The sequence below is a fragment of the Drosophila persimilis genome, unplaced genomic scaffold, assembly GCF_003286085.1.
Source record: "Drosophila persimilis strain 14011-0111.01,24,50 unplaced genomic scaffold, DperRS2 tig00000572-arrow-pilon, whole genome shotgun sequence".
NCBI classification, from domain to species: domain Eukaryota; kingdom Metazoa; phylum Arthropoda; class Insecta; order Diptera; family Drosophilidae; genus Drosophila; species Drosophila persimilis.
In genome coordinates, this window is record NW_020825321.1 from 2,827,214 (window position 1) to 2,840,558 (window position 13,345).

At 38.9% G+C, this 13,345-nt stretch overlaps 1 protein-coding gene across 9 annotated transcripts in view; it reads left to right on the forward strand.

The window, feature by feature from the left end:
* LOC6602744 (zinc metalloproteinase-disintegrin-like batroxstatin-3) overlaps window positions 1-13,345 on the forward strand; it is a 513,201-nt gene that overhangs the window by 119,458 nt on the left and 380,398 nt on the right. For all 9 annotated transcript variants that reach the window (XM_026990249.1, XM_026990250.1, XM_026990252.1 and 6 more), the window contains exon 3: window positions 3,905-4,053. In XM_026990249.1, the coding sequence (XP_026846050.1) occupies window positions 3,905-4,053 (149 nt within the window). The remainder of the gene's footprint in view (window positions 1-3,904; window positions 4,054-13,345) is intronic.

A 13,345-nucleotide genomic window follows, 5' to 3' on the forward strand; every position in this document is an offset into this window, starting at 1 on the left:
ATGTGTGTAACGTCCAGAAGGAATCGTTTCCGACCCTATAAAGTATATATATTCTTGATCAGCATCAATAGCCGAGTCGATTGAGCCCTGTCTGTCTGTCCGTCCGTCCGTCTGTCCGTCTGTCCGTGCCCTTCAGCGCCTAATGCTCAAAGACTATAAGAGCTAGAGCAACGATGTTTTGGATCCAGACTTCTGTGATATGTCACTGCTCCAAAAATATTTCAAAACTTTGCCCCGCCCACTTCCGCCCCCACAAAGGGCGAAAACCTGTGGCATCCACAATTTCGACGATACGAGAAAACTAAAAACGCACAATCGTAGAAGATGACTATATCTTCTAGAGTGCAAAATCTGAACCAGATCGTATAATTATTACAGCCAGAATCACGAAAACAATATCACTCTTTCTCGCTCTGTCTCACTCTAACACACAGGTTTCATGGTCGGTTTTGCCAATTGCAAAATATGAGTTCAAGGATCTCAGAACCTATAAAAGCCAGAGCAACCAAATTTGGTATCCACACTCCTGTGATATCGGACCTTGACCGTTTCGTGTCAAAATTTCGCCACACCCCCTTCCGCCCCCGCAAAGGACGAAAATCTGAGGCAACCACAAATCTCAGAGACTATTAAGGCTAGAGTAACCAAATTTGGTACACACACTCCTTTAAGATGTCACTATAAAACGTATTTCTCAGAATTTCGCCCCACCCCCATCCGCCCCCACAAAGGACGAAAATCTGTTGCATCCACAATATTGCAGATTTGAGAAAACTAAAAACGCAGAATCATAGATAATGACCATATCTATTAGATTGCTGAATCTGGATCAGATCAGATCATTTTTATAGCCAAAAGGAACAAATCAATTTGCAGTGGCTACGCAGCGCCCGACGTCACGCTCAGACTGATTTTCTGTCTCTCTCGCACGCACTCTTTGTCGTGTCGTTAAATATTAGCGCCATCTGCCGGAGGAGAGCCATACTGACTTAGTATCGGGTATAACTGTAGAGTTGCGGTGTCCGCAGCAACTCACAACGTTCCCCCTCGTTTTTCCGTCTCCTTGTGTTGCTCGTTGTGAACAAAAACACTGGTTGGAAGCGCCCTGGTCATCCGAAACTATTGGATAATACATTTTTGAAAATCCATGTTTTCTTTAAAATTCTTTCCACTCTATATTTACCTGGCCGAAATCTATGTAACTTTTGCCACAATAAATACCGGGATTTATTTAAAATTGTCCACGGATTCCTTCAATACTTTGCGATTCAAATTCTTTGTTTTAAGACGACAAGGTCTGTTCAGGTTCACTTGTAAAATCCAGAGAAAAATCTCTGAGCCCTCCAAGAAGCCCTTCTCGGTCCATTTAGAACGATCGAGTCAACCTTCTTTCGCAACAGCTGATAGTGCTGCAAAACTCCGAATTGTACGTAAAAACGTAATGTGTTTGAATTTCCCGCCTAGTCGACAATCAAAATCTTAATTTGAAGAAAACTACATACAAGCTTATGTTTCTGATATTTCTGCCACCCATGAGCACTACAATACCTCGCTACCTATCCTCGCCACTTCAAGCAACGGAGCTGCATGGATTCGCCGATGCTTCGTCTCATGCATACGCCGCTGTCATCTACAGTCGCGTGAGACTCAATAATGACTATGTTGTAAGACTAATCGCCGCAAAAACCCGTGTTGCACCCATCAAATTCCCCCCTACGCACTTGGAACACTTATGTTTTTAGTCGCACAGCTCAGATTCTGGAAACTTTTCCACGTAGCTGCTGGCAGCACATTCGCACTGAGAACAATACCGCGGACTGTGCATCACGCGGACTTCTACCAAAGGATCTGGTAGAACATCAACTGTGGTGGAATGGACCACCGTGGCTTCCCCAATCACATCGCACTTGGCCACCTGCTAAGACAAAGTTCGCTCTGTCGACTGAGGACGCTGAGCGGATAGAAGTAAAGGTCAAGCCCCAATTTAATCTACACATTTCCGATGAAGGAAATGATCTTAATTGTATGATCAACAAAGCTTCCTTCTGGTCACATCTCTTGCGGAAAATTTGCGATTAATTTCGCCTATCGTCATGGGAGCTTCAATATGCCCGCTCTAGGGTAATCAAACATGTCCAGATGGAGTTCTTCCAAGTGGAGTACAAACAGCTGAGCACTGGACTAGCACTTTCGCAAAAATCCAAGTTGATTCGCTACACTCCATTTGTTGACGACCACGGAATTCTGCGCGTAGAAGGACGCATTGGCAATTCGATGGCAACCTATGATGCAAAACATCCCATTCTTCTTCCAAAGGAATCTCCAGTCGCTGTTTTATTAGCTTGACACCAGCACGTCACATCGCTACACGCTGGAGTCGAATTTATGTTCCACACGTTGAGACAGAAGTATTGGATCCTTGGAGCCCGTAACATAGTCCGCAAAATTATATTCAACTGCAAGATTTGTGTACTCCAGCGCAAAGGTACGAGCACACAACTCATGGCTGATCTTCCCGCCTTTTGCGTTCAGCCCGCTGCTTTCTACATTTCGGATTGAATTACGCTGAACCAGTTACCATCAAGACATCAGCAGGTCGGACACCGAAGTTTGGCAAAGCTTGGTTTGCCATCTTTGTTTGTCTGTCAACCAAAGCAACTCATATCGAGCTCGTCAGTGATTTGACGACTCCCGCATTTATCGCTGCTTTCAAACGGTTTTGGTCTCGACGTTGCCCTATATCCGATATGTACTCAAACATTCCATGGAGCCAGAAAGGAACTAACGGAGATGCAACGGATAGCTGTATCTCAAAGTCAGGACGAGAAAATTGCTAATTTTCTGACGAGTCAGTAAATCAACTGGCACTTCATTCCGGCGTCTGCCCCGCATTTTGGAGGTATTTGGGAGACAGGCGTACGATCTATCGAACTCCACCTTCGCCGGTAGCAGTGCGTTGACTTTCGAGGAATATTCAACAATTTTAATCCAGATTGAAGGTTTACTCAACTTTCGCCCACTGTGCGCGCCCAGCCTGCAAGCCAAGGTTCAAGGATTCTGGAAACGTTAGAGCCGGTTAGGTTGCTTCCTTGCAACCTCGCACGAAATGGCAGCAGGTACTGAAGGAGCCGAATCAACCGCCTAGCAAGTGGCTGCTTGAGCGAATCACCAAAGTTCATCCTGGCCAAGACGAGAGGGTTCGAGTGGTCACCGTAAAAACAGCCCGCGGAGTTTATAAGAGATCTATTACCAAACTTGCTGTGCTTCCCTTGTTCTGAACAGTCGTTCAGGGGGGCCGGTATGTTGAGAAATGAGCCTCGTAGTTTTTTAGTTCAATGTTCATGTATATTACATCTGCCCTATTCATACGCTCATGAGTGTATTGCACCGCTTAGGTAACTAGTTTTACGCGCATAGCTGTGTTGTTATTGCTCGTATCCAAAACATAGCTGTAATGTTCTCACACGTATGGCTAAAGCCCGCAGCTGCACACGCATACAACGATGTGTACCGTTTTGCAATGGACCGTCGCATCGCCTGATCTTTCAATTCCCTTTTGGCTCGACTTCTTTCGTGGAGTGGAAGTTAGTAGAAATTTCTAGATGAAACCAACCGCACGCATAGTTTCTACCGCCGCATCATCGACCCTCCCGCTATTCACATACATACATGTAAAATACCTTGTAATATAACCACCAATATTAAATAACCAATATAAATAAATAAGCTCAATATTCAAAAGATTATACAGTCCACTAAGTCATAACCAATATCTATGATATAAAAACAAATTAGTGTGGACTTTTGTTTGATCTGTTTTTTGAAATAGTGACAGCAATACAATTAAAATTAAACCAGCTAACAAAAAATTTACTTTCACCTTATCTTATTTATTATATTTTAGGTGAAGTGGAACGGTTACTTAAGGAATACAGACAAAATCAAGAGTTGGTTCGTCGCATCGGCGGACATTATTACCAAATAATATATCCTGTTCAGTTGCGCCATCATGAGAAGATGGGAATATCAACGCGTGAAGTCAGTCCCTCAAAGGTAAGCGAAATATTATAAAATTTATTACATATGTGCATTTCCGGGGATGTGAATCGTTCCATATACTTTTGTCCCGATATTTTGCTATATTAATTGTAACTCAGCTAATTTAACCAATATAGCCATATGATTTTATTAACTTTGATCTGAAAACTTATTAAAATAACCGAAAGTTCGCTTTTACGGTTATGATTTTCTCCTATGAGAAAGATGATTCTTGATAAAAGTTTTTCTTCAAAGTCTCTCTTAAAAGCTAACTAAGTTGCTTGTTAAGGAAATATGAAGTGATTTATGAGAGAATGTGAAGTGAGGTGATAAAGTAAAAAAAGAATGGAAAATTCGTATGATTGAGACACATCAAAGCGTACGAACGTAAGACCCAGTATGAACCTTTTATGGATATATGCCATATTTCTTACTCCCTTTACCATACCCACCGAACTTTCCCTTAAGATTATCAGCCAGGCTCCGGCTTTCCTTTTCACAAAATTTTCCGATTTACTTTTGCAATCTCATAAACTGGTGCTCCCGTTTTCACATTCCACAAGATATTTTCGTTTTTCAAAACGAATACATTATCCTCGACGAAAAGAAAATCAACGGCTTTTTATGCAACAAAACGAGTCTTAATTGCAGTAGGAAAAAAAAGATTACTTATGGATTAACAGAAAGTTAACACCACAGCCAGGGCAATTCAGCTTGTGCACTCTTAATAAATATTTTTTTTACCCCAACAAAATTTGGGTCGGAAAAGATTGGTTAGGGCAACAGCACTTTTCGGATTAGTGCAAACATCTGACGCAGAACTTTTTGGCTATCGGATCGTTGGCAAGAAATAAATGTTTGCGTATAACAGCGCAGACTTTGCTAATAACATGCGCGTAACAGAACAGCGAGGTAAGAAAAACTGTTTCGCGCCACAGTTAATCCAAAATTTAGGTGCAACAAATTTATTATTTGCGCTTTAGCAACCATATTTTCAAAATACATGCTGTTAGCCACAGCTTTTTAGACATGTGAAATACACAAGGTTTGCATCAAAGCGTCTGGATCTTCTTAGCTCGCGCAGTTTCTATCATCATTTTTATCACGATGTAAGTTTTCGAAGCAACAAGGTCAGTCTTTATTGTTTTCCAGAATCGATCAGAAAATGATCACAAATTGTGCTTTAACAGCCATATAGCTGTAACTGTTAATGAATTGGTGTTTTAGCGTTCATCAAGCGTTGGTCCAAGGAGCTTGACGACCCGTATGTGACCAAACAACTGTGCATCTCACTAGTTCGTCCGATATTGGAATATTGTTATTCTGTGTGGAGCCCGCATTATAAAGAGCAGCAGGGTGTTATCGAATCAGTGCAAAAATAATTTTTCATTTTCGTCCCTCGTAATCTAAACTGAGACTCTGGTAGAATCTTACCACCGTACTGGTCTACGCTAAATCTTATAGACCTGCCTTCATTGCACCCTAGCAGAGTATTTTTTGGGGTAAAGTTTGTGTATACACTGCTTCTCGGGATGGTTTACTCCCAAAAATTTTTTTTTGGTCAGATTGACTTTGCAGTTTTATCAAGACCTACCCGTACTTTTCGGGATATCCGCTTGCCCCTATGTATATATATATATATACACAGGGTGCGCTATATTTTATAACGGTATATAAACATCGAATAACTTTGTCATTTCCCAATCGATAGATTTCAACATAGATGTTTTCGAAACTTAAATTTTAGCCATGGATCGCTTTATACGAAAAGAACGCGATGTAACATTCGTGCCGAAATCAACGCTATAACAGATGCTCCAAAAAGTAATGGCAAACGCAGAAAAAAGAGCGCAATTTGTAATTTCTAATAGAGGCGGCCACTTCATTGATAATGTATTCAAAACATAGTCTAAATATATTTTAAAGAACAAAACCAAATAAAAATACCACACATATGGAAATCGTCTATTTTTTTATGTTTTTCAATGTTTACATACCGTACTAAAACTTGGCGTTATATATATAGTTAAATATCCGCAACACGATTTTAAGTTTTTAAAAAAGATTTTAGTTCACAACTTAAGATCTTTATGTCACAAGATTTTTAATGAATTCCCCGACTTAACTTTACGTCTTGTCTCAAACGGAACTAATTTCTCTATTGTTGGCTAGCTTCCATGAGCCCTTCTCTCGACTCTGGCTTCGGGTGCTGCTTTCCTCGGCTGCAGCTTCGTTTCGGTGGCGTACGTGCCTGGACCGATGTTTGGGGATGCGTCGGCTTTTGATCAAAGGCATCCGTTGCTGGCGATCGGTGTTGCATTACATGAGAGAGCTAGGAATGTGATACTCCTTGGTTTTATGACTAGCTCTGATTGGTCCTCATGAGTGGCATGATTCTAACGGATCGATTTCTTGAGGGTGGTGTGATTCTGGCGTTGATGAATCAATGGGGTCCATTGTTTAGATTAGTGGACTCTACCTGGAGTGTGGGAAGAATCGTTTATCGATTCTTCGGTGGTGTCCTCTTACTTTTGTGGATGGGGTGGGTGAATTGGACATAAACATAATGTGTATGTGAAGTGGAGAGTTATGGATATGTCATATATATATATATAGTTAAATATCCGCAACTCGATTTTAAGTTTTTTAACAAAGACTTTTATTTTACAACTTAAATATCTTTATGTCACAAGATTTAAATGAATTCCCCGACTTGACTTTCGGTCTGCTTGTCTCAAACGGAACTGATCTCTCTGCTGCTGGCTAGTTTCCATGAGCCCTTCTCTTGGAACTCCCGACTCTGGCTTCGGGCGTTGCTTTCCTCGGCTGCATCTTCGTGTCGGTGGCGTACGTGCCTGGATCGATATTTGGGGATGCGTCGGCTTTGATGAAAGGCATCCACTGCTGGCGATCGGTGTTGCATTACATGACGGAGCTAGGAATGTGATACTCCTTGGTTTTATGTCTAGCTTTGATTGGTCCTCATGAGTGGCGTGATTCTAAAGAATCGATTTCTCGAGAGTGGCGTGATTCTAATGTTGATGAAACAATGTGGTCCATTGTTTATATTATGGAGGGCCCTAGCTTGGAGTATGGGAAGAAACAGTTATTGATTCTTGAGTGGGGTCCTGTTACTTGTGTGGATGGGGTGGATGAATTGTACATAAACATAATGTGTATGGGATGTGGGGAATTATGGATATGTCACTCCCCCAACGTTTGTTATTAGCCTGTCCCTAGGCGATTACCCTCGGGTATAGTGACGGGGTGTCAAGTGCGGTGGCTGAGGTTGGTTCCTCTTCTGCTTCTATTATAGGGTTTATACATTTAACCGTGACTCTTTTAGAAGTTTTCGTAAATTTAACAGCTACATAACTTAGTAGTACTAATATAATTATGAAAAATGAAATTAGTAGACTTATTTGTAATAGGTTACTATATGTGGTGTATTGCATAATTATTTCATTAGTTTGGATATACGACAGTGGTTTTATTTTAGTTATGTTGTTGTTGACATAAACATTCTGGGCAAAATCTAACATTGTGTTTGATATTGTAAATTCATTTAATTGGATTGAACAGTTGTAGATTTTTATAATGGTATTTCCTTCCGCTATGATTTCTTGGTTTACACAATTCTGATTTAGCGTTGTTTTTGGAAGATTCCACGTGATTAGTATATTGGGTTCAATAAAGTTTATTTGAAAGTTTTGAAAAGTTTTGGAATATGGACATTTAGTGGGAGTTTGCATTAAAATTCCTTTTATACAATTGTCATTGGTTTTCAATCTAGTTTCTTTAACAAATACTTCTTCATTTTTTATGTAGTACTTGTCGTATGTCATATCTGTTAACATGTTATTTAATTCGTCTGGATACGGAACGATTTTATAGATTGGTACTTTTGTAATGTCTTCGGGAATGTTGGAAATTATTAGAATTTCGTTGGTATCGGATTTTAGCCATGTGGAGGTTTTTATATTTAGTATTTTCTCAGAATTTATTTGTTCCAGGTAGTCTTGTTTTAATAATTTTGGATTAAATATACCGAGCCTAGTTAATTGCATACCTAGTTCTATATCTTCGATATATTCTGTGAAATGTTGTAGATTGAATATCAAAATTTATATTTGTTGATTCCTGTCTTTTTCTTCATTTAGTTTGTTTACAAATTTAGTTCATTCATTTGAATGCTATGGCTAGCTAAATTTTCGATTTTTTGTTCCAAATCGACTTTATCTTCCTGATCTAGTGTTCCAAAGAGATATTTGTAGGCTGTTCCTACTATATTGATTAGGCCTCTTTTATTTCTTTTGGTTATTTTTAGCCCGTTCATTTCTCTTTGCAATTTGTCTACTAGATATTTTATTTGGATTATGTCCTGGAATTTAGTGGCTTGCCTTAACAAATTTTGGTATAGTTCTTCGGTTTTAGTTACATTAACAGTTAGATAATGGATTTCGTAATTGATAGGTATGTTAATCGATCCAGTTTTGAATATCATATATCCGTTTTGGGATTTTATAGAATTTATTTCTATGTTTTGGCCCTGTGCCATTACGATGGTAATTATGAGGAAGATGAGGATTTTAATTGTGTTGAAGTTCGCCGATTCCATTAACTTCCTCGGTTTCTCTGGAATTATTATATTTGCTTCTATTAGATTTCTTCTTTTTCTTGAATTTTGATTTATAATGAGTTATTTTCCTACCCCTATTCTTTTCTTCATAATGTTTTTCGTCTACCTGTCTAATTTCACCCGTCCTTTTGAAAGGATTTGTTACCTTAGACTTAACTAGAGGTGATAGTTTATAGCGGGTATCTACTTCATACTCTATGCGGTTTTTATTTAATTGAGTGATTTTATTCACTTTATTTAGTTGTGTGTCATAATCAGGTGAGCCTGCATAAATGAATATATCAGCTGGTGTCCTATTTGTGGTATTATGTTTGGTTTTATGATTATAAGTATAAATAATTAATTCAAACTTCGTGAATCTATCTTCTGTGTTATCCTCGCTAGATATTATTCTTAATTTTTCATTTACTGTTTTATGAAATCTTTCTACGTCAGATATTCCATTTTTGCTGGAAGTGATCTCTATTTTGACGTTTTCCGCATTCAGCCATGCTTGCAATGCTGTGCACATAAAAGCTGAATCTTTATCGGCTTTGATTTCAATTGGTTTGCCCATCTCGTTAAAAACTTTCATGATGGCTCTTTTTGCTTCTAACCAGTCACGACTTTTTACTTCTACAAGAGTGGCAAACTTCGAGTATACGTCAATACATGATAGGAACTATTTGTTACCAACCATATAGAAATCCATGACGTATTTCTCTCTGATGTTCAGTATTTCCGGTGTAGTTTCGAATGCCAACTTCGTATTTCTATGCTCTTTTTTGGCAATATTACAAGTAGGACATTCGTTTGTGATGTTTTGGATTAGTTTTTGATAATCCGGGTAATAGTATTTTCCCCTAAACCAATTGACGGTTTTCTCTATCCCTGGATGGAGTAAGCCTTTATGATTCTTTAATATGGTTTCTTTAAATTCAGCGTAATTCTGAATATCTAGGAGTTTCGTGCTTGATTTAATAGCTTTGGTTATATTGTTAGAATTAATGATTTCTAAATAGGCTTTTTGGAATGGAGGAAAATCTGTTTCGTTATGGAAATATAATGCGCTCTTTTTGGTGCATAGATATTCCTTTATTATATCCTTCGCTAAGGTGATAGTCATTTCCTTATACGTGATCTTGATGATTAGCTTGTGAAAATAACGAATTGTTTCTACCTTATCTTCATTGCCTTTTATTAGCTCAATTTGCCGATTGTAATAGTTAATTGGTCTTTCCGTGATAGCAATGTGATTTAGATTGTCTTCCTGTGCGCTATGTACAGTTGCACCAACGCTATTGGAAGCTTCTCCCAGGAGATTTTCATTAATCTTTACCCTTGATAAGGCATCAGCTACATGATTTTCTTTGCCTGGTAGATATTTCATTTTAAAATCAAACTCATTCAGTTTTATTTTCCACCTTTGTAATTTCATATTTGGCTCCTTGAGGTTGTTTAACCAAATCAAGGGTTTATGATCGCTTTGTATCTCGAATGTTCTACCGAACAGGTATGAACGGAAATACTTGGTTGCCCATACGATCGCTAATAATTCCTTTTCGATGGCTGAATAGTTTATTTCATGTTCATTTAGGGTTCTGCTAGCGTAGCAGATCGGTTTGTGTTCTTGTGACAAAACCGCTCCCAATGCTATGTTACTAGCGTCGGTTGTTACCGTGAACATTTTGTCAAAGTCTGGGAACGCAAGGATAGGGTCTGAGGTGATGAGTACTTTTAGTCTCTCAAATGCCTTGACGTACTTTTCTTCCTTGGGGTCTATGACAGCTCCTTTCTTTAGTTTGAGTGTCATGGGTTTTGCTATGTTTGCAAAATTAGGAATGAATTTCCTGTAGAACCCGCACAGACCTAAGAATGACTTTATTTGTTTAGTCGTTTCTGGTATTGGAAATTTGACAATGGCAGAGATTTTGCCTGGATTTGGTACTATTCCTTCAGTAGTGACTACATGACCTAGGAATTCAGTTTCCTTTTTCATGAATTCACATTTATCCATTTGTAGCTTCAAGTTGGCGTCTCTCAACTTTCCAAATACTCTCCTTAGTGACAACAAGTGTTCTTCCAATGAAGTAGAAAATATAATGATGTCATCTAAGTATACAAAGCAATCTTTGAAGATTAACTCTTCTAGCAGATTGTTCATACATCTTTGGAAGGTAGCTGGGGCAGTGGTTAGCCCAAAGGGCATACGAGTGAACTCGTAATGTCCATGCTTAGTGGAGAACGCAGTTTTGGGGATTGAGCTAGGTTCCATGGGTATTTGATGGAAACCTTTTGCTAAATCGATTGTCGTAAAATACTGACATTTACCTAGTTTGTCTAGGATTTCATCCATTCTTGGAGTTGGGAATTTGTCCTTAACTGTTATTTCATTTAGACTTCTATAGTCTACTACCATTCGATATTTTTGCTTTCCTGAAGCATCTATCTTCTTCGGAATCATAGATATGGGCGAGCAGTAAGGAGAATTCGACTTTCGAATTATTCCCTGCCTGATCATATCTTTGATTTGCTGGTTTACCTCCTGATCATGTATCTGGGCATATTTGTATGGTCGTCTGTAGACCGGGTCTTCATGTTGAGTTTTGATCTCGTGCTTGATTGTACTTGTGAAAGTCAAATTGTCACCTTCTCTGTACTGCACATCCTTAAACTCATATAAGACCTTCTTTAACTCTTCCCTCTCTTCGTCGTTTAAGTGTTCCAATCTTAATTGATTACATTCCCTTAATTCACTGTCTAGAGCGGAAGCGAAGTATTGATCTCCATCTGGAGATGGGTCAAGGCACTTAGGTGCGATCTTCTCTTCTTTTGTAGAGGGATCAGTGCACTTCTGTGCGGTCTTGCCGGCTTCAATAGCTTCTCCACTCTGAATGATTGGGTACGACCTAGCTCCTAGTGTTACAGTGTCATTTCTATAATCGATGACGGCTTTACTTGCCATCAAGTATTCTCTTCCTAATAAAATATCATAATTTTCGGAAAAGTTATGTATGTAGAACTTTTGTTCGGACGGACATGTTTTGTTCGCATTCCTCATTATACTCTTAGTTAAACGGACAGGTCCATTGATGGTATGGACCGTAAGGTTATCGTCTTTTATCTCGGAATCTGTATAATTTTCTTTCATGATGTTGATCGATGATCCCGAGTCAGCGATACACCTTAATATTATTTTATTAATGGTAATGTTTATATAGGGTCCTCCTCGGTTTCTTCCGAGGCGGCTTGATGAAAATTTACGTCCATCTTCGTTTGGCCACTCTGGCTCTCCCTCCCTCTTTTAGTAGGTTGGTTGGGTCCACTCCCACTAGCTTGGTTTTGAGATATTTGCTGATTGAATGGATTCTGAGCCCTACCTTGATTCAAGGAATTTTTGAACTCATTGTATAATCCAGGATTTTGGGAATTTTGATTTTGATTTGTTCGATTAGTCTGACCTGTTCCAGATGAACTCTGAGTTTGATTGTGATAGTTAGTAGTATTATAATTTGGATAATAGTTTCCAACATTCTTTCGATTTGATTGAGACGATTTCGATTGATCTTTATTTGTACCTGAATCTGTTGTACTAGCTTCGTACAATCCTTCTTCTTGTGCTGCCTTCTTAAGATTAGACAGTGTGGTAATATCTTTTCTTGCTAAGGTCATGAACATTCTGTCAGGAAGTTTTCGAGTAATGACATCTTTAATTGTGTTGTTCAAAGCGTTTTTATAAATGACATTATTTTCTGGTATGTTTTCTAAGTTTAGCTTATTGTTTATTAATAATGCTTTTATCTCTAATTCTTCTATAAACTTACGAAGACTGCCGTTGAATCTGGTGGTGTATAGTTGTCGTAAGAGTTCTTCATATGGAGTGTGATTTTTGAACTCGTTGATCAGCGCCGTCTTCAGTTCGAGCCACGTGTTGGGTTGTATCATTTGCGATATGCGTTGTGCCTCTCCTGACAGTTGGATCTCGGTCGCTCCAAATAGGATCCTTTGTTGGCGAAGATCTTCAGTTGGATATAATCCGCATACATATTCTATTCGTTTGATAAATGAGCTTAGCTGTCCAGATGAACCGTCATAAGCAGGTATTTGTCGGATCGACAGCAGTGCCTGGTTCAAGTGGATTCCGCTCAATGATAGTGGTGGTAACGCCATGTTGTTGGTGTTGATTGGGTTTTGTTTTGTTGTAGTTTTTAACTTTATTTTGGTTCACTTGTAAGTTTTTTTGATTTTGTATTAAGTGTTTCACTGTCCTTACTGCTCGTAAATTGAGGTGTCCGAACGAGGTGGAATATACAAGCAAGTCATGAAGATAGAAAGGGCGGGAAGAATCAGTTTGTGAACATGGAATGTGAAATTTTAGTACACTGCAATCAAAACCCAAAACTTTTCTTTCAAAAAGTTGTGTACCGACCTGACAAAACTTCGGAGCTAAGAATATCCGGCTTAACCAGGTCTCGGTAAACACAATAACGTGAGATGAAAATGAGATACTATCCCGAAAAAAAATGCTGAGCTTACTATGTAAGCCTCTTAAATTCTGATAGGTTACTAAGAGGTAACTGTATGAAGATAAGGATGGCACATTGGGCTTATTTTGATTAGTGAAGGTTATAGGGGCCTTCTTCTTCTTAGCCTTAAACTCTTTCACAAATAATGCACCGGGCAAAATTT